The sequence below is a fragment of the Lutjanus erythropterus genome, chromosome 4 (genome assembly GCF_056507025.1).
Source record: "Lutjanus erythropterus isolate fLutEry1 chromosome 4, fLutEry1.hap2, whole genome shotgun sequence".
NCBI lineage: Eukaryota > Metazoa > Chordata > Actinopteri > Lutjaniformes > Lutjanidae > Lutjanus > Lutjanus erythropterus.
The window spans coordinates 27,003,837-27,025,571 of NC_139320.1; the positions used below are offsets into that span (position 1 = coordinate 27,003,837).

Sequence of the window (21,735 nt, forward strand, 5' to 3'; positions counted from 1 at the left end):
TCTGTCTGTCTGTCTGCTCACAGAACACTGCCACCTCTTTTACTAGAACTCCACCAGCACCTTTTGTTTTTTGCACCTTAAAGAGTCACTTTTCATCAGTTCAATCATGAATCATAGCCATAACCAATTGGATTTTTTTTTTGCATTTGATAAATAACATTTTATTTTAGGAGCTGAAGCAGTGAATGTTTTTTATCCGTTAACCCGTGCCTCCTGTTTTTGATGGTGAGACAAAACGATAAGGTCTCTTCCTGTTCGCGTGCCCGGACCGTTATCGTTTTTGCGACTTACAGCGGTGCAGGGAGTGAGTCCTGCGTGACTGTATAGCGAGGAACCCAGAACGGAGTCCTCTGGCCTCGCCCCCGGATGACCCAGCCGTCAAACACAGAGATATTTCCATTAGTGTTGGAGATGCGACCTGTCAGCAGAAAGCCGATGGGAAGATGAAAGGAATTCAAAAGGAAAGACTGTCAGATTCTTTTAAATTTATCAGAGTTACTGAGGGTGGAAGAACGCCAGTGAGAGGAGTGCTTCTGTGAGGATTTTTGTCCAACTTCAATCTGCATTCCACTTTCAACTCTCTCTCCCTCTCTGTGCCCAGTTGTCTGTCTGTCTTTGTCTTTCTGCCTGGACCAGCCAGTCTGCTTGTCTGTCTCTTTCTGTGTCTGTCTGTCTGTCTGCCTGCTTGTCAGTTTGCAGCCCCGTCCACTCACCATCTGTTTATGAATTTGCAGCCATGCCGCCGATTCCTCAGCCCACCGATGATGTTGACATTTACTTTGAGACCCCGGCCGATGACAAGGAGCACAGTCGCTTCCAGAGAGCCAAGGAGCAGCTGGAGATCAGGCACCGCAACCGCATGGAGAGAGTGAGTTACCAGATGGAGCCACGGCTCTACTTCCCTAATTAAAGAGGCAATAAGTGAGATTTTTGCTGCTCAGTAGCACATTATGAATACATATCAATACCAGTTTGTTAAAGGATTAGCAGAGTAGATGGTCGACACGCCTGCAGTTTGTAGAGGCAGAGAGGAGTGCAGAAGCTAAGCACAGTACTGCTGTGGACAGGGGCAGCAACAAAATGTGTTCAAAAGGTCAACCTGAAAAATTCAATATCAGTTCAAGGGTATATCATATTTATAATATTTTGAATGCTTTGCATTGTGGTCAAACAGCCTTTACTGACAGGAAACTGTTGTTATATAAGCAAAATATCACTCACAGCACTCCAACCAAACTCCATAGATAAAATCAGTCATTTTATTTCATATAAAATAGGTCTTGCTTGGTCTACTGCTGCTTGATCTGTTAGTTTGTTTGCATTATTGTGTGACTTTGGTGAATCTGAACTATCCTTTAAAAACACAGAGGTCACACAATGATGCAAACAAACTAAAAGATTCAGTCAGCGGTAGACCAGCACCTCCCTTGTTCTACAAGAAAAATTCCTAATTTTGCCTATGCAGTTTGGTTGAAGAGTGATACTTGGGTTATATGCATCAGAAAAGGTAAAGTAAAACAGTGAAAATATTCTAAATATAGCCAACACTTAAACCCATGTTACTTTTTTAGGTGGACCTTTAAGTGGCTAAAATACCTTTTGTTGCTGACCCTGTCCACAGCAGTGTTTTGCTCCATGGGGTGAGCTTGTACTCCTCACACAACCCCGCTTTATATAATTTGAACTACTGGCTTGAATCTGTATTCGAACATTTTTACCACAACCTGCAGGACGTGCTTAATAACTGCCTTCAGCAGTAACAGTATTATTATAACAATTACTTGTATAAAAAAATCAGTAGAACATTTACTCTTTTCACAGAGGGCACTCATGAGGTGAAAACTATTGTCTGTTATTGATTTTCCTCATTAAGAAGGAAGATGAGTTCATCGACTGCACAGTGAGGATTAGTTAGTATTTGCATCAGTCTTCCTCAGTAACTGTGGTGCAGTTTGTGACCTATTTTACTCCTATTTTGCAATAAAATTGGACAAATGTTGAAACTTTTGAGAAAGTGAAGAAAATGTGGTTCTTTTAAGAGCGAGTAAAACATTTTTCTAGTTTAAGTTTATAAATTAAGCTCTTCAGGGCCACAGAATGTCCAAGTCTGTTGTCTGTTTTGAGTTTTCTTAAGATTTGAACATTTGAATGCAAGAATATGACAAGCACCAAGGTCAGACTTTAAGAGTCTCTTGCCTTTGTGCAATGAAAGGTTTCTGTTTATCCAACCCGCCTATGTTTACGAAAATTACTGTTACTGGTAATTATCTGGCTCGCTGTGACTGAGCAGGTGACCACCTTGCACCTGCCTTCATTTCCTTCTGTCTTTCTGTGTCACTGCAGGTAAGAAAAGAGTGGGAAGAGGCTGATCGCCAGGCTAAGAACCTGCCCAAGGCTGAGAGGCAGACATTGATCCAGGTAAGACACTGATCCTTTCCCCTGGGACTCCTCCCTTTGTCCCTTTGTTTGGGGGAGATACGACGGCTTACAGACCCTGGGTCCCTCATTCCCTGTGCCATTAAAGATCCCTTTTCCCTGGCTGCTCTATCTTTATCACTCTAAGGCTAAATTAGGGCACCGTCTGAATGGGGAGACTGCTAAATGAGTCCCCAATTCCCTTGACAAGACTGAGAGGCGCATGAGTGAAACCGAGAGCTGTTTCTTTCCTTTTTTTTTTGAATAGATGTTGAAAGAGCTTTACTGTGCCACAGTTTAAGGTGCATATACATATTTATTTATGTTTATGATTTTGTTTGTAGCACTTCCAAGCCATGGTGGAGTCCCTGGAGGAGGAGGCAGCCAGCGAGAAGCAGCAGCTGGTGGAGACCCACCTCGCCCGGGTGGAGGCCATGCTCAATGACCGGCGCCGTCTGGCCCTGGAGAACTACCTGGCTGCCCTGCAGGCCGACCCCCCCAGGGTAAACAGCGCACACCAGCCTCTAAGAGCATCTTTTATCCTCACCTCTCCCCATCTGTCTATTGCTTTTCCCTCTCCTCTGTTGATGTGCAAACACACACACACAGCCTCACACTCCTCGTGGCCTGTGGCTTATCTCATATTCTGTCAAAAGACCCTCTGCCAACTCCCAATTCATCATGATGAGAATGGATTACCGCAGCCAGAAAAACACGCATCCAAAAATCCTCCATGAGCACAAAGTCAATCACATTTGAACCTACAGCTATAATCCCTGTGTCGTGTTTGTTAAATTCCTCTTATCTAACAGTCTTTTCATCCTTTTGCCAACACGCAGTTTGGCACTCTGCTAAAAGGTGCTGGTCGTCTCCCCAGCCACCAGTGTTTGGGCTCGCGACCCAAAAAGGAAAGAATTAAATATTTCTCTTTTTTTATTCTTTATTTTAGGACAGCAGTTTATATTACAAAGCATTTATCAGGACAAGGGCAGTTTCATTTTCTCTGCTGTCAACAGATTTTTATGATATGTAAGAACTTTGTACATTTTGGGAGAGGTAAAGCGTGCACATGTGAGCAATTAAAAATATGTCAGGGGGAGATTAGAAAGGAAACAAATTCAGTTCGTCTGCAAAATCTAGCAGTAAAGGCTCTACATATTTGACCCACTTGGTCCAGAATTTAATGAAGACATTTTTCTTAAGACGGAGAGGAAAAAAACAACATAAATAATGATATTGCTTTGTAATAATTGCTTTTTCACAACAAAACTGCAAAGTACTTTACCAAGTAGACCCAAGATCAGAAGATTTGCAGAGTGGGGCAAGTAAAATCAGGCAGTTAAAACCAAACAAAAATGCAGCAAAAATGGAATAAAAACCCTCAACAATAAAGATAAATAGTAATAATAATAACAGAGAAGTGATTTAAGTGATTTAAAACAAAGTATTGATTCTGCAAAAGCCTGATCATCTTTAGTCTTAAGCCAGGATTCAGGGGCAGCCAGCAGAGCCCTGCCAGAAGATCTGCACCTTGGCTCGTAGGTCAGGAATAACTCAGCAATATAACTGGCAGCTAGACCACAACATGCATTGCGCCTTGTGAGCGCAAATCAAAACACCAAACAAATATTCATCACGACGCCTTGTCTGAAAATCAACATTTCCTAAAAATAAAGTGAAAAATTGCAAGGGCAGGTCAGTGTCAAGTTAGCTTTTTAGTGCCTCGTGAAACTCTGCCCAGAAAAGGTCTTATCACTGGACGCTCCCAAAATATATTCAGACTTCCTGAAACACACACCGTCTGCAACTTTTGGCATCCCCTCAGGCAAAATGTGCTTTCTGCTTCACTGTAATAAAGAAACGAATAAAACATTTCCGCCCAAACTCCCACCACTTAGAGCATTTCCACCTCGTTCGATATTGACAGATTACTTTCTCTCGCCCATTTTTCAGTTTATGTGTTTATAAAGTCTAGAAATAGTGCCCATAATTATATCGTTTTTGGTAGAACCAAAAAATAATCACAGTATTTGATCGTCAAAGTATGGTATGCTTCATTCCTGATGTTATGTTCAAAATAATTGTGTACCTGAAGATATCTAAAAAAGTCAGATTTTTCAGTATAACATTCTTTTAATTATTTTTTTTTCCAAGTGAGCAGAATGATGTTGCTCCTTTTGAGATCCAGGATTTAATCTGTTTTGTGCTCATGTTAAATGTAAGAATGTTGCCTGACTGAAGAGCAGTAATTCCTTATCCTGCTTTGGTTACACTTACGAAATTGGTAATTGCATCATCTGTGGTGTGATGCTATTTCAGTAGGTGCTGCAGAAGATTTCATGTCATGTTATATGCAATGGATGATTTGCACCTTGCATGTGATAAGAGCGTTCCTGTCATCCTTTTTTGCTCAGATATATGAAGGTGGAGGGGAAAAAAAGAATTGTTTTCATGTTAATTTTCACCTTGAGTTGCACAAAATGTGCTTGTTTAATTGGAGGCTCCCTACTAAGTGAGTGTGATCATAGTGTTTCATCACAGACATAATTTTAGTTGTCTTTAAAGATGGATGGAGGATCTTTAGAGGAGATACCAGGTCAACAATATACTGTATGCCAGATAGGCACAAATCTGTAATAAACTTAGTCTTTTCCTCAGGCACCTATTCCAGTTTTAGATTTAGTTTATTTCAGCATTCTCATGTTCACTTTTGTCTCATAAGTCGTTGCAACAGATTTGATGCAAAATCTAACCGCTTCTGACCACTTGAGATGGTCAGAATTCTTTCAAAATACCACGTTAAGACACCAAGACCTTGAGGAACACTGGAGAAGAAATCATGCTGTGATTTTGTATCAAAATGCTTTTGACCTTTTTTTTTGAGACTTCTATACAAAACTGCATTTTTCAGGAATTGGATGCTGAGCACCTCTGTTCTGTGGATTACTCAGAAGAAACCCTCTTATTGTCAAAAAGCTTGGAAATCCATCCATCCTCTGAAAGCTCCGGGTCTCTAGTTTGTGGTTGTGAAGTTCAATGAGGCTGTGATTATCCTAGAGGTCACTGTAGGTCATTATATACAGCATGATCAAGTTTCCAAAAATGCTTTCTAGACAGATGCAATTTATTCGGTTCCTGTACTGTTTATGGACCCTGGTATGCAGAACTATTCAAATAGAATAGATGAACTTTGGAGCGTTATTTAGTCCTGTGCCCAAGCTGCATGACACGGTTGGTACCAATGGATACCGTACGTCACCTAGTTTCATATGATACCATAGTCTTCCTCTAGCTTTACAACTGAGCCCGGTCCAGCCTCTGAATGAGAAGAAGAGGCTCTTTTAAATAAAAAAAAAAAGAATAAAAGAAGATGAGAACAATCAACATCACGTTAAAAAATATCTAATCGATGGGTCTAAAATTGGAAGAGAAGTGGAATTGATTGATACCACTTCAGAGAAACTGCTGTCGTGTCGGTTGTATCCACACAAGACAAGAAAATTGCATCACACTGATCCATCTAAGAGTCAGTGTTGCACAGAAATGGTTATGAGGCTGTGTTTTACCGCCCGACTCTATTAACCACCCCTCTCTTTCTCATTCCATGCTCCCCCACCTCCCTCCAGCCCCACCGCATCCTGCAGGCCCTGAGGAGGTACGTCCGTGCCGAGAACAAGGACCGCCAGCACACCATCCGCCACTACCAGCACGTCCTGGCTGTGGATCCTGAGAAGGCTGCTCAGATGAAGTCACAGGTCAGTCTTGTTTTTCATCTAGATGATCATCTGGTTTTGACTTTTGTGAAAAATGCCCCCCACAGCGATATGTTCATTTTACTGTCCAATCAGCACTTGGCAAAGTAAAGTAAACTGCCGTCAGACAGCCTTTTCTAATGAGAAGCCACTATGTTATGCACCAAATATCGCTTTCTCCAAACCAACCAAACTTCATTGGTGAAATCAGTAATTTTACCTTACAGAACACAAGCGTCGCTGGTCTACCGCTGCCTCGATCTGTCAGTTTGTTTGTGTTATTGTGCGACTTCGGTGAATCCGAACTATTCTTTTTAAACACTGAAGTCGCACAATAGCACAAACAAACTCACAGATCGAGGCAGCGGTAGACCAGCAACTCACATCTTCTACCAGGTAAAATGACTGATTTTGCTAATGCAGTTTGGTTGGTGTGGAGAGAGTGATATTTGGCTCATCCAGTAGCAGTTTCCCGTCAGAAAAGGCTGTCTAATGGCAAGGGAAAGCAGGTAAAATGTTCTAAATATAGTGTACACTTAAACTGATTTTTATAAGAGGCTATAATATTTTTTTTTTTGCTGACCCTGTCCACAGCACTTAAAAAAACGAACTATCCCTTTTAGAAGTTGGAACCAGCAAAAGTTGGGCGTTTTTGTTAGAATTAATTATCCTAGATTTATAGAATTAATTGATTATCCACTGCGCAGTACTTTCCATCTGTATAGTTCAATTTGGTTAATTGGTCCCTGTCAATACTTTGAGCTTTTCAGCCCTCCTGAGTCACTCTCAACAATGAAGACGTTCTGTATTAGAGGCTGTGTCAGTAAATCTGAAACCTCATGCCGAGCCACTCCAAGAGCTCACACTCCTCCCATTCCTGCCCAGACAGGGGAGAGATAATGATGTCTCAGCCTGCTCCTCTCTGCCCTGTTTCTGAGTGTGTAGGAGGTAGAAAGAGTGTGTTTCTCTGAGCTGAAGCCCAGGAGGAGTGAGTAGGCTCGTTCGACAGGAGAGGGGAGGGCGGGCGTTTCATTCACTTAAGCCTCAGCCGAAGATTAACATTGCGCAGGTCTTGTGTAATGCTGGACTCTGAGCCGCTGCACAGGGATTTGGCTGGAAGCTCCTCTGTTAGATGTACTCGCCTGTGTGTGTCAGTGCCCTTCGACACCATTTATAGTTTATCTGCCACCATTACAGATAACGCAGCAGATGGATGAAACAACATTGTGAGGAGTGAGGAGGGGAAACAGGACCAGAGGGGTGCTATTTAGATGAATCGTGGTGAGCCTCTGTGCTCAGTCATGGAAAGCCAGGCCGGGCACTCTTAAAAATAGGGGTTCCAGGTAGGTTCTTCCTGAAGGGCTGAGGTTCTGTCCTTCTGAAGAACTCTTCTTTGCGTGAAGAAAGGGTTTGTCAATGGTTCTTTGTAAGACTAAGGGCTCAATTAAGAACTATTTTCATCCAAAGTACCCTTTTTGGAAGAAAAAGTTCTTCAAAGACTGTTGAAATTTCTAAAACTCTTGGAATATAAAAAAAATCTTTAGTAGAACCCCCTGGGTGGGTTCTTGTTAGCACCCTCAGAAGGTGGAAAGGTTCTGGATTGAACCTCCTGAGTGAGTTTAAGATAAAACCCATGGAATATAAAAAGCTTTTCTGTAGAACCCCCTGATTGTCTTCTAGATAAAACCACTGAAATATAAAAAGGCTATTTGTCAGAAAAAAACCCTTGGAATATGACAATGTTCTCTCTTGTTAGCACCCCGAGAAGGTAGAATGGTGCTAGTAGAACTCCCTGAATATGTTATGGACCCTAGCATCCTTAGAGAATGGAAAGGTTCTGGGTGGAACCCCCTGAATGTGTTCTAGATAAAACCACTGAAATATAAGAAGGTTTCTTGTAGACCCCCTTGAGTGGGTTCTAAATAAAACCCTTTGAATATAAAATGTTCTCATTAGAACCTCCTGGATGGGTTCATGTTAGAATGCTGAGGAAGTGAGAATGTTCTGGATTGAACCCGCTGAGTGTGTTCTAGATAAAACCATTGGAACAGAAAAAGGTTTCTGGTAGAACCCTCTGGTTGGGATCTAGATAAAATCCTTGGACATAAAAGGGTTCTCAGGAGACGACCCCCCCCCCCCCCCCCAGTGAGTTCCCTAAACATAACCCTTAGAAAGTGGAAAGTTTCTGGATCGAGTTCTAGATAAATCTCTTGAAATATAGAAAGTTTCCTGGTAGTTCCTTGAGTAGTTTCTAAATAAAACCTGTGGAATATAGAAAGTAGAACCCCCTGCTTGGGTTCTTGTTAGCACCCCTCAGAAGGTGAAAAGGGAGGGGTCTGGGTGGAACCTTTCATAGATGGTTCTAGCTATAAGCCTTTATGATGAGTTCTAGGTAGACTCCCATAGACCAGGAACCATAAAGGGCTCTCCTATGGGGACAAGCCAGAGAACCCGTAATGGTTCTGGTCAGCGTCTTTGTGTCTCAGAGCGTATTGTTGTGTTCTCACAGTGTTCACGGGTTCCTGTGCGTTTCTTCACTGCAGGAGGTTCAAACCACCACGTTCAGGTTTTGTTTGTGGATTTGACGCGAGACTCAGAGGAACGTTATAAAAGAACCCTTTGTAATGGACGGCTTGCTGTGATTTATGTAACTGTTATGTGACTTTTCTGGGATCAAGATTATTCTCTCTTTCGATAAAAGCCCCACCTCAACCAATCAGGAGAGGTTTCCCGACGCATCGAAGTCTCCGCTCCTGCAGTGGGACATGTAATCTTCATAATGAGGATTGTTTGTCAAACATGGACAGGAAGGTGCCATCGGGGGCTGCAGCGGCAGCAGCGGTGCCTTTAAAGGGAAAAGGTGCATTATTGCCATCTGTTGCTGGCTGTGGTGCACTGCAGCCATGTGTTGGAAGATTAAAACAGTCAATCATCGTAGAGGGAAATAAACACCAGTTACCTGCCAAGAGCTGGTCAGCTTTGTCAGGGGCTGGTTTTGCTTTTCATAGTCTGCCAAGCACTTTGGCAGCAGAAATGTGGAAATATTTCTCCTCTCTAAACATCATGTTGCTGCTAGAAACAGTGAAAGCAACTGGAGCTTTTTTTTTTTGGAAAACACAAAGTTTTTTGTTTTTTGTTTTTTGTCTGCTCGATCAAAAGAGTTTGTTTTTCCACCCAAACTGTGATACAGTGGTGATCATCGGGGCTGACAGGCAGCGGATCCTGTCGAGTCAGTTCACAGCTTCACAGCTGATTTGAATATTACACGCAGCAACTTGTTTTATGTCTGCAAGTTGGCTGGCTGGAAGCGAGTCTGAGTTCATCTTACGAAAATATGCTCTCTACCAGAAAGAACATTTCTACCACTTCTGTGACAGTTGTGTTTAAACGTGTGAACACGAGCAACGCTCTCCCTTCAGAACATTTATATTTTGAGGAAAGATCAGCTACAGCAGCTGTCTGCCCTCACATTAGTACAGTGTAGTCACTTATTAAATTTTATGAATTTTTAAAGTGTCTCAGTTAATCAAAAAGACTCAATTTGTAGTCGTTTCAGTTTTGCTCGTGTTGCATCATGGCATTGGTTCATGTTGCTTACTGAGATATAACATGAACGAACTGGAGGAGTGCATTCGGTCCAGTGGAGAGCACATCTCCACCAGGCAACAGATGATGAAGCGCCTGTTTCAATGCTGTGTTGTTATTTATCTAAGATATGGGTTTTCATAATCTGACTCTGGGCTTCCCTTCAGACGATGCTTGGTAAAAGATGCCCCCCTTATTTTATTTGCTCAGTTTAGCTCAAGTCCTGCATGTCTATGAGATCGTGATCATGTGGCTCTTTTCCGTCTCTCTTGTGGCTCCTGTGGCTCTGACAAAGAAATAATTTTTATCGAGACAAGTCGTAGCCTTCATCTGTGGCTTGGCACCTTTTCCTTCAAATTGCACCAGTGGCTCTTGAGTTTTCCTTGACTAGCTATGGATGCCAGATCCAAAACAAGGAGAAGTCTCCTAGAAAAATTCAAAGAAAGAAAAAGAATCTAATAGTTTCAGCTGCAGACATATTTTTTGCTCTTTTTTTTGGCTCTTTGGAGGTTGCAGACTCCTGCAATAGACAGACAAGAATTGAGCCAAAATAACCTAATGTTGCTGTTTTACATGACTTTAGAATACACCAAATACACACAAAAGGTCTGTCCAAGGTCGGCAGGTTTGCACACTTTTCTGCTTTTCTATGTGATCTCCTTTTGATAACTCAGATAATATTTTTCCTTTCACTGAGGCTCCTCTGAAACTGTTTGGAGTCCTTTGAAAACCTTTGACTTAGAATATTATAAAAATACACATTTTTGTAGAAACTCACAAAGCTGAAATAAAAAATGAATAATTTGCACTTGGTGTAGTCTGTCATAGATCAGCACCTGCGTGTCCCAGTGGAGGCTGTGCCTGTTAAAGGGACAGTTCACATAAAAATGAAAATTCAGTTTTTATGTACTCACCCTCATGCCGATTGAAGGTTGGGTTTGTTTCGTTAGTCCACAAAACACGGCTGGAGTTTCACAGGAAAACAGTGTTGCATAATCTCCCAAACAATGGAAGTGAATGGTGACTAGTTTTCGAACAGAAAAAACAACCTCCAGAGAACATAAAATACCTCCGTACTGCTCATCTGGCTTGATCCAAGTCTCCTAAAGCCCCGAAATGCCGTTTGCGCACCTTTCAAGTCAACTTGGCATGTCAGGGCCTTAGGAGACTTGGATTTTTATAACATTCACTTCCATTGTTCTGCAGAGCTGTTTCTCTGTGAAACTCCAACTGTGTTTTGTGGACTAAAAGAACTAAACCCAACCTCCAGTCAACATGAGGCTGAGTAGATAATGGCTGAATTTTCATTTTTGGGTGAACTATCCTTTTAAGAAAATTCATGTTTCGACATAGAGCCGATTAGATCGCCCCTGGTAATTGAATTTAATTCCAACAGTAACCAGATAATGTTAAAGTCTGCAGAAATTATTTTTTTAAACAGGCAAAAATAACTTTATACTAATCCTAAATTGCATAGGATTAGTATAAAGTGGTTATAATTGTAAAGAGGAGACTCTTGGATATCTTGATATCTTTGTGAGAAGTCAAAAGGCCACAGCAGATTTTCCCCCGCCAAAACTTTGCAGCATTATTTAGCACCTCTTACAACTTCCAGCAATTTCCTGACAAGCTACTGGAGCATTTGGTACTAATGGATTCCTCATGTCTTCTAGTTTCATATGATATCAGTATCTTCCAGATTTAAAACTGATCCTGATCCAGAATGAAGGATGGACAGATGTAACACTGACACACCTGAACAAAACACATGATCCCCTCCACGTTTATGTCACAGATAATAAAAGTTCTGTATACAAACCTCTTTATCTGCCCCTTCATATTCTGTCTCCTTTATCTTAAGTGTTTTTGTGTTCCTCAACTTTTCCTTCTGTTTTGTCGTCGTCTTCATCTCTTTGTTTTGTTTGTATTTTCTCTTCCTGCTTGACACCTGTTTCTGGAGATGAATTTCAATCTTCTCATATGAATCATCTCACTGCACCACCGTGTTTTTTTTTGTTTTTTTTAGTCTCTCTGTGCAAAATCTTAAAAAGGGAAAGCCAAAAATTTGTAATCCGTGATGCTATTAGGTGACAAAACTTCATCAATGACACAAACTCGAGAGAGTTTCAGGGGGATTTTCTGGGATGAGGGTGTATTTTCAGCTTCATTTAAGTTAGCTTTTAAATAAATACTTTAGGGATGAAGAATTTGTACTAAAAGTTGGCAAATCACTCTGTAATTAGTTGTCACAGGATTAGTGTGGAGACGATGATTGAATTAATGGATTTGTCATACGCCATACAGCATTTTTAATGAATGATTTACCATTTAAGTATTATGTTAAAAAAAATCCCACTAGTCCAATGTAAGGATTTTCAGCTTTTATCTATTTTATATAATTATAAACATAATTCTATTGTGTTCTCCAAACAAAATAAGCAACTGGAACACAACACATTAGGTTTAGGAATGCATTTGTATTTGTTTTTTTGCATTCTGTATTCTAAAAAATCCATCAATTAATACAATTACTGTATAGGGAAAAACAATAATTGACTGCAGTACATTAAAATTTTGATAATTCCTTGGTTTAGAACTATCCAGGTTTGATTTTGATGTCTTTATAAAAATACAGCAGGATTTTCGTCACCTGACCCCGTTTGTGTGTTTTTTGTTTTGTTTTTTTCCACCACCAGGTGATGACCCACCTGCGTGTGATCGAGGAGAGGATGAACCAGAGTCTGTCTCTGCTCTACAAAGTACCTTACGTGGCCGACGAGATCCAGGATGAAATTGGTGAGTAGTAGCTCTGTCAAAAGGCTCCGCCGGGCGGCTCAGAGGAGGGACAGCCTGCTGTAATAAGAACAAAGTGAAATGAAAACAGAGGTGGAATTCACACGTTTGCCGGGCAGATGAAGCCAATACATCACGTCTCCTCTGGACCTCAGTGAATTTGTTTTCTTATATTGAGTGTAAACTGACAAAAAACTCTTTTCTTTGTGCAGCAAATATAGGAGGACACCAGCGGACAGGCTTTAGCGCCTCTGTAAACCAATTATCAGAGACAGAGAGAGAGAAGTGTCGTCTCTTTTCTTCTCAGTATGAATTTGTGAAGGGGAATTTAATACAGCCTCTCCTCTCTGTTTTCAAAGGTCTCTGCCCACCAGCTCTCGTTTTTACAATTAGATCTAAAAGCCGGTGGTAAAATTTTAAGACAGGCAGTGTCCAGCACGTTTTTATTATTTTCTTTTGTTTCCTTTGGTTCATTAAAGGAAGCATAGCGCGGTGTTGCAGCGCAGATTAAAGTGGAACGGGTGCAGTGACAGAACTGGGTCACAGCTTTCACCATGCAGCATCCTGTTGGGAGATGTGCAGATTTACACGGAAAATAGCTCTCAGAAAAATACTAATTGGTAGTTAGCAGAAATGGGAACAGACGTCTCTCTTCTAGCAGCGGCAGCAGCAGCTCAGTTTAGAAAAAAAAAATGTTAACAGTAATTGGTGAAACTCTCATTTTGCACATGGCTGCCATATCCCAGGTTGACAGGTGTGAGCATGAGCCGGTTCGCCTCATTGGGCGTCTAATGAAGCGACATTCTCTTAAATTTCATCTTAAATTTTCTGTTGAGAGATGAAAGAATTCCTGCACACTTGCATATAACTTTATTTACATATTCAACATTTAGGTCCTTCGATCTTTATCAGATAAAACATCTGTTAAGAGAAAATAAGACAAGTCATCTCCAGATGCACCAAATGTTCTTAACCATCCAGATCTACTTTTACCGGGTGTGCAGAATGATGAATCCCGCCTGATCCTCAGTTGTTATTAGCGCAGGTTAAAGCCCCCTAAAACACTTTGGCAGAACTGAAGAGATGCTACCAAAAAATACCGCAACATTTTTTCACCCAGACAGCAATACAGCTGCACCACATTTTCCCCTACCTAAAATAAGAAGAAATCGTAGATACCAGGGCTGCACAATTAATTCAGATATTATCAAAATCACAATATGTCCAAATGTAATATCCAAATAGCAGAAGCTAAAATTAAAAATTGTGTGAGAAAACAGCATTATAGTGGTGCAAAGTTGCCCTAACCTACAAATCTTGTTCTCCAGATACAAGAAAACATTTAGTTTGATCCCAAAAATTATCACATTATATTTTTTTCAGTTAAAATGAAAATTGTGATGCAAAAATCATATCGCAGTTGCAGTATCTGTATAAAATATCTGTATACAATAATTGCAATATGATTTTTCTGCAATATTGTGCAGCCCTGCTGGATATGAACAATAAAATGTTTTTTATCTTTCTTCCTGTGGCTCATAGTTTCTCTTTTTTTTTTCACTTTTTCTCTGCAGATGAGCTTCTCCAGGAGCAGAAAGCCGACATGGACCAGTTCCTGTCGTCCATCTCTGAATCACAGCCGGATGTCACCGTGTCGTCAGAGGAGAGCGTGGAAGTCCCCGTGTCTGAGGGCAAACCCTACCGGCCCTTCCAGGTCACGTCCCTGGGGTCCCGTTCAGAGCCAGAGGGTGAGCAGCTCCAGCCTCACACACACACACACACACACACACACACACACACACACGCACACACACGCAGTCACGAGCAGCATCATGAACACTGAGTCTGTGTGCAGAACAATAGGCCATACACACACACACAAGTCTTTCTGAAGGACATTGGTGACGAAGCACGCCAGAACTGTTGCACTGTTGTGAGGGAGAATAGGTTTACAATGTGTTTTATTCCGACGCAAATGTGCTGTGGAGTCATGGGTTTGGACTTATCTGTGCCTGCACAGTTCCCCGTGGCCTCGCCTTCAACGCAGCACCACTGAAGTTCAGACAATTGCACAAAGCCTCGGGCTTTGGTACTGAGCCGGAGCCAAAAGCTTAGGGGGAAAAAATGAGCAGTTATGGTTCCCTTCTCCGTCACATTTGTGCCAAACAAAAGATTGAATCCTCAAGGAGAGAAAAAAGTAATGGATGGAACGCTTCCAGCAAGATAGAAGGCAAATTACAAGTAAATCCCCAAGGAACATTTAATATACATGCCAACACCCCAGAGGGCTTAAACAGAGCTAGCCAATTTTGAAACGGCTCCCTTTTTTGAGTTTGGTTATGACTTGAATTTATTTTCGGACTCTTCCCTGCTGGATTCTTTTCCTAATCAATTAACACAGCTTGATAATCCTGCCTTTTCTCTTCTCACCTAAGTTTTCTCTCTTCTCTCCTTCCCCTTTTTTTCTGTTCTTTTTTTCTGTTGCTCATTTCTAATGCCAAGGCGATCTATCAGACTCCCCACGTGCCTTCAAGAAAGGTTGGTGCCTCTGTTGCGTCTTGTTTTTCCGCCCCCTCCTTCCTCATCTCCCGAGCCATTCCCATCTACTATTTTCTTCCACCGTTCCTCCTTTTCCCTTGGTGCAGCTTGGGATCCTCTCTCTCTCCCACCATTTCTATTTTATCAGAAGCCATCTGGTGGTTAATTTTATTTAATTTTATTTTATTTTTTTGATGACTCACATGGGCTGCGTGGTTGGGTTTCAGTTGCTCTTATGCTTCTCATCATACTCGGATTATCACCTCATGCTGAATAGCAAATAAAGTGGCTTTAAAGTCTGCTAGAGTTAGGTCACAGCTCTCAGAGGCTCTTCAGTCGTGTGTTTGCTGTCATCCCGTCCTCAGTACATTTGTCAAAGCACCTTGCTTAATTATTCCCCCACCCACACACTCATTCCCTCCTTCCTGATAGGAGCTGTGTGATTTAGTGGCCCTGTCTAAAGGCTCAGTGTTTCCGCTGCTGACCCTCAGCCCAATCTAAATTGGCTCAATTTGTCCTCCAAGACCTGAGACAGGGATGTGGTTACGTCACCTGTTCAGTCTGAGCTGCACTTAACCTTGTGATCTTACTCAGTGCCAACAAAGAGGCACTTGCCATTAATTGTTGAATCTAAATTATACTCAACAAAAATATAAATGCAACACTTTAATTTTTGCTCCCATTTTTCATGACTTGAAGTAAAACAAAATCAAAGATTCTCTCTGTGCACAGAAAGATTTATTTCTCTAAGTGTGAATGTTCAAATCCATGTTAGTGAGCACTTCTCCTTTGCCAAGATAATCCGTCCCCCTGACACAGAGATGCTGATTAAACTGCCTGATTCTGACACAGGTGTCCATTGGACTGGTCACAATAAAAGACCACTGTAAAATGTGCAGTTTGATCTTGAAAAAAACAGATTTATTATGCACTAAACTCTGGCTATTTCACACAAGGCTACAGTTAACAGGTCATGACTTTGTCCTCCTGGGGGAAAAAAATGTATCTGCAGCCTTATGCGAAATAGAAAAACTTTTTTTTACTTGAGTGGAAAATGTGAGCATAAACAAAAGTTTATATTTTGGTCGAGTACATATACTGTACAATTTTTAAAAATGGATACACATCCCTCTCCCCTGCTGTTTTTCTGTAGTAATTTGTCCCTCTGTATTTGCTGTTGATTTTGTGTTTTACCTGGATTATTTTCATTATGGGTCTGTCCACTACACTTCAAAATGTCAGGGAATAGTGAACATTTTTCCCATGTCCGTTACCAGGGCTGCATCTCAGTACTTGATACCATTTAACTTATCGACCATTGACAAAAATAGAGATGGACGACACGTCTCCACCTCCTCTCACTGTGAAAATATGAAGCCAGAATATTGCAGACAGAACTGCTCCCGTCAGTGACGTTGTTTGGAGCCAGAGTCTGTGCAGCGCTGATGGGGGTTGGATCCCACAGAGCTGGCCGACAATCATGATGTGAAGCAGGCTTTTTATAGCGTCAAATACGTAATTAAAACCAAACTGATCAGAAAAATGTACAAACAACAGCTTGATAAAGAGCTACCTAAAATGACAGAAACCATCTTTGGGAAAATGTTAGTTGATTTTGTTGCATGTGCTGAAATGGAGGAGGCAGGATTTATGATCTGTACTGCAGCCACTGAGCAGGAGGTGATCCAGATGTTTTGGCTTCATGTATAGGGAGTTGTCAAGTCATCCATCATTATAAATTGTTTTGTCGATGGTATTAACGGAAACAATCCAGTAACATGTTTTATCAAAACCTTTCCAGTCCTACAATACATGCATTTGATCCTTTTTGTACCCAGATATAGAAAAAAAAATACTTCTGTGACTGTATGGTTTTGCTCACAGCCAATCACTGCAAGCATTCTTCGATTCATTGTCACTTGTGATTGGCCTACTAGCGCAGCTAAAGTCGAGTTTGGTGTATTTGATGGAGTTGGCAGTTCAGCATGCAGAGATGCCACCAAAATATTTGAAATTATGGCTGCAGAATAAAGTATTTTTAAAGAATGGTACTGACTCTGTCAGTATCTGTTATCACTTTAAGGGTGCTGGTATTGGTCCCGGTAACGGTACCAAGCCCTGTCCATTACCAGTACTCAGTTTACAGTTATAAAAAGAGAGAAAATCAGCAAGTTATTCTTTCACAACATTCTGACCGACTGATCATGTGGCTCATTTGCTTGATAAAAGACTTAAATGCTGTCTGTCCACTGACTAATCAATTAATGGACTAATTGTTCCAGCGCGTTCTTTTTAAATCCCTGCAGTAGAGAGATCACGTTACTCCCGTAGAGGTCACTACCATTGTGCTGTGTGTTACCGTGGCTGGCTGTGACACTGTGTGTGTGTGTGTGTGTGTGTGTGTGTGTGTGTGTGTGTGTGTGTGTGTGCGCACCCTGCAGTACCATCTGATAACCTGCCAGAGTTACAGACGTCACTTCTGCAGAGTGAAGCTTGTAAACACACATCATTGTTCCACCCTTAATCCAAAGCCAGTTGTACTAATCTTAAGCATTTGGCGTTCGGCTGACTAGCAGCAGCAGCAGAGGACAATAAGGCGACGGCAGACTCATCGCTGCTGCCGTACGTCGTTCAGGACGCTGCCCTCGCTGCCTCGCTCGCTCTGTCTCCTCTAAGATCCTGATTTATTCATGGCATATCTGGTGTGTGTATATTAATAGAGCCCATGCCTATTTGAAAACCATCAGTCTAACATGCATATTTGACACTCTGGCCCAGTTTTTTTTTTTTTTGGCTTGGCCACTCACTGAGACTTTTTAAAAAATGATCATCTGTTAAAATCTCCGGGGACGGTGAAGGATATGTAGATGAGGAACTGCAGGGCTGCGGAGTTCTGACCACTGAGTGACGGATATGAAATGCCAGACGGGATTGGAAATTAGCACCAGCCACCAGCCAAATGCTGATGAGATATGAAAGCGGCCGATAGATTTCACACGCTGAATAATGATCTACTATCGAGTGGCTGGTGAATTTGAACATTTTTCTGTCAGCGGCTGGTAGATGTTCACATTTCAAAAAAATCAATGTCCAACCCTGATGCTGGGATGTAGGGACGTTTGATAAATATTAGTACCGATAAACTATTGGCTGATATTATCACAGGTCTATCTAGACATCAGTATCAGCAAATATTTTGGCCGATATTTGACTGAACCCTGAAAGTTTACTGTTGCACTGCCATGATGTCATTTGGACAATAAAGTTTATTGATAACTGTAAAATACCTTGTTCGATAACCTCATATGAGGGTTTAAGTTTGATCAATTTTGATAATGGGAAGTTTCTATTATTTTTCACTATTCTGGATGTAATAATATCACTCATTCTTGAGAATTGGGATAGAACCCTATTTTTAGGGGGTTTTAATTTGTATTTTCTCTTCAATTATGCTGTTAAATATATATTTTAACAGGTTAAATTCTCCGATCTCCCAGTGATTTAATTTTTTTATTAAATAGCATTTTTTGTGGCTGAAGACTTGAGTTTTGTCAACTCTGTCAGACACACAAAATCATTTATAACAAAGAATACACATTAGGTGTACCATGAAATCTTTTGTAAAATAAATTTCCTGTGACTTCTCTATAATGTTTTTCTTTATTTAATTATCCATTTTTTTAGTTTTAAAAAAGTGTTAATTTCAAGCCCATTATTAAATTATAAAAGGGATTTAAGAGTTCTGTCACATCCATCTGCATAGAACTCCATAAGAGAGAATATCTGATGGATTTTACATCTGACAGTCGACAAAATGTTACATTTTTCATTTCATTCCATTTAGTGAGCAGCCATTTTAATGTCAGCTAATCAACAAAATACACATTTTTAACCGTAATTCTTATTCAGCTTTGATTTAGAAGGACTACAGAGTTGACTTGTCATGGTTGAGACACATCTGATAGCAAATTATGAAATGAATTTGTTGAAAAATAGAAAGCTTGTCAGTGTTTGGACAGTATCCCTACATTTTTTTTAAACCAGGAAGTGAGACAGGGGTCCTTAGAGTATAGCTAACCTTTTTTATGCCTGATTAAATCATGTTTTGTTTTGTTTTTTTACCTGAAAGACATATGGGATACAACTTTAAATTGCCAACATTTTTAGAAAAATATATTTTAAAACAAAGATGATTATAATAGCACCTTTCTATACCTATGCTATCAGTAGATGTTTTGGTAGGTAAGTTTTTTTTTTTCTCAAGAATGGATGATGTCTGATTTGACAGATTATGTCAAAGCATTTCATTTTAATCCACAGGCAAAATGCTCTAAAAGTCAAAGTATATTTGTATGTTGTTTTTTTTTTTGGTAAACTTGAAACTAGAAAAAAGTAAATGAACGTTTGAAGAGTCAGAACTGCTCTTTGTTTGCGTTGTCATAGCGATGTCAGTTAGATTTGTTTCAGTCAGAGCTGAGGAATATTAAATCATCCTTTGTTGCTCACCACGTCTGAGCCTTACTTTCCCTCAGGTGTGCACAAACTACAGGTTACATGAACTTCTTTTTAAAACACAAAAACGTGAAACTATTGGTTATCAGCCGTGAGAAGCAGATAATAATCAGCTGTTGGTGTCAGTTGTAAAAAATCCATATTATGCGTCCCTACCAGGATGACTCATACTTGTTTCGAGGGGTCACATTTCGTGTGTAACTGGATGTTTACAGAGAAATCTCAGCTGTATGCTAAACAGCACTTTGAGAGGGCCTTTGTAGAGAATGTAAGGTCAGTGTCATGTTGGCTTCACAGTGCTCACACTGTGCTGAATGGAAGAAAGGGCTTTGTTGTCACCAGCGCACTGAGGAGACCGAGGCAACAGTTGTGAGGAAGAGAGCTGGATGGCTACGTGCAGCTGTCCACCATCAATACCACCATCCCTGTTTGTTTGTTTGTTTGTCTGTGCCCGTGTCCCGCTGGTATTGACCGCGCTCCTTCACCTCCCGCAGGCTCCGCCATGTCTGGTTTGGACGGTCTGATAGGCGCCGAGGAGAGAATCATCAACAGCAAACCCAAGATCAGCGACAATGTGGTAAGAGCTCCGCTGTCACTTTATCATTCTGTTTGTGCCTCGAAGCATTTTTTAACTCTCTAACTTGCTCAACACGTGAACTGAGAGCAGCATTGTTAAAGCAGAAACACAGGAGAAAATGTGTAAAGATGCTAAAGTATATTCCCAGAGGTAAAGGGACAGTTCGTAATATTTTAAAGGGGTGGTATGAGGAACTGGTCAATAGTCAGTGTATTCGCTACGGTAGATGCCAGTCAACATGTCCCCAGTGAGGAAAAGCCGAGAGGAGAGCCAGCACAGAAACTGTGGACATTGTCAGCAACAAAAGGTGCCATTTAAAAGGACAGTTCACCCCAAAATCAAGAATACATATTTTTCCACTGGCCTGTAGTGTTGCTGTCTGTCTAGAGCATTGGGGTGAGATTTGGGGATACTGGCCTTCTCTCCAATATAATAGGACGAAACGCCACAAAAATTTAACACTAGTGTCTCTTGACAGAAATCATGACCCAGTTACTCAAGATAATCCACAGAACTTGTTGTGAGCAGTTTTGTGAAGAAAGAAAGTAGTTCCAGTAGATTGTACCATAGATAGAAAGTAGTTCTACTGCCAGTATCTCCAAGACTCAGCAACTCACGACAAAACAATCTAGATGGATGAGTAGCACTACAGGTAGGAGGAAAAATATGTATTTTTGATTTGGGGGTGAACTGTCCCTTTAAAAAAAGGTCCACCTTCAGTTTAAGTGGATACTATATTTAATATATTTGCACTGCTTTACCTTGTCTTCAGACAGCCTTTTCTGACAGGACATTTTATAAGCAAAATATCGCTCCCTCCCAGCCAACCAAACTCCATAGACGAAATCAGCAATTTTACCTCACAGAACACAGGTGTTGCTGGTCTACCGCTGCCACCATCTGTTAGTGTCTTTGTGTTATTGTGTGAATTCTGTGTTTTAAAAGGTTAGTTCGGATACATCTAAGTCACAAAATAACACAAACAGAGAAACAGACTGAGGCAGCTGTAAACAAGAAACATCTGTGTGGTAAAATTCCTAATTTTGCCTATGGAGTTTGGTTGGTTTGGAGAGAGCGATATTTGGCTTGTAAAACTCCAGTTTCCCATCATGAGAGGCTCTCTGATGGCAAAGTAAAGCAGTAAAAATATTGTAAATATAGCATTCACTTAAACTGATATAGATTTTTTTAGGTGGGGCTTTTTTAAGAGGCTAAAATACCTTTTGTTTCTGACTCTGTCCACAGCAGTTCATTACTTAGCTTCTGTGTTGGTGCCTCCTTTTCCTTCTCCTAAGCAAGATCATGCTGACCGATATCTATTGCAGCTAATATACCACCTATTAATAAGTACCTCACACATCCCCACATCAAATAATCTGAACTATCCTTTTATTATCTATCCTTCAGCAGACAACTATCTTGACAGTTTAATTTCATTAACACAACCTCAGGCCGATGGTTTGAGCTGATGGTTTAAACTGATGACTCCATGCAGCGCTTTCACAGAGCTCTCTTAAGTTCAGCTTTTAATGAAACAGATTATTCCAGTAACTATGTTGTCAT

At 40.8% G+C, this 21,735-nt stretch overlaps 1 protein-coding gene across 5 annotated transcripts in view; it reads left to right on the forward strand.

The window, feature by feature from the left end:
* The window catches only part of aplp2 (amyloid beta (A4) precursor-like protein 2), a 104,720-nt gene that overhangs the window by 76,238 nt on the left and 6,747 nt on the right, over positions 1 to 21,735 (forward strand). For 3 of the 5 annotated variants that reach the window (XM_084717442.1, XM_084717444.1, XM_084717439.1), the window contains 8 exons: positions 735 to 868; positions 2,344 to 2,418; positions 2,760 to 2,918; positions 6,042 to 6,170; positions 12,449 to 12,548; positions 14,120 to 14,293; positions 15,048 to 15,083; positions 20,090 to 20,172. In XM_084717442.1, coding sequence (XP_084573568.1) covers positions 735 to 868; positions 2,344 to 2,418; positions 2,760 to 2,918; positions 6,042 to 6,170; positions 12,449 to 12,548; positions 14,120 to 14,293; positions 15,048 to 15,083; positions 20,090 to 20,172 — 890 coding nt within the window. The remainder of the gene's footprint in view (positions 1 to 734; positions 869 to 2,343; positions 2,419 to 2,759; positions 2,919 to 6,041; positions 6,171 to 12,448; positions 12,549 to 14,119; positions 14,294 to 15,047; positions 15,084 to 20,089; positions 20,173 to 21,735) is intronic. The other 2 variants (XM_084717443.1, XM_084717440.1) reach the window with 1 other exon arrangement.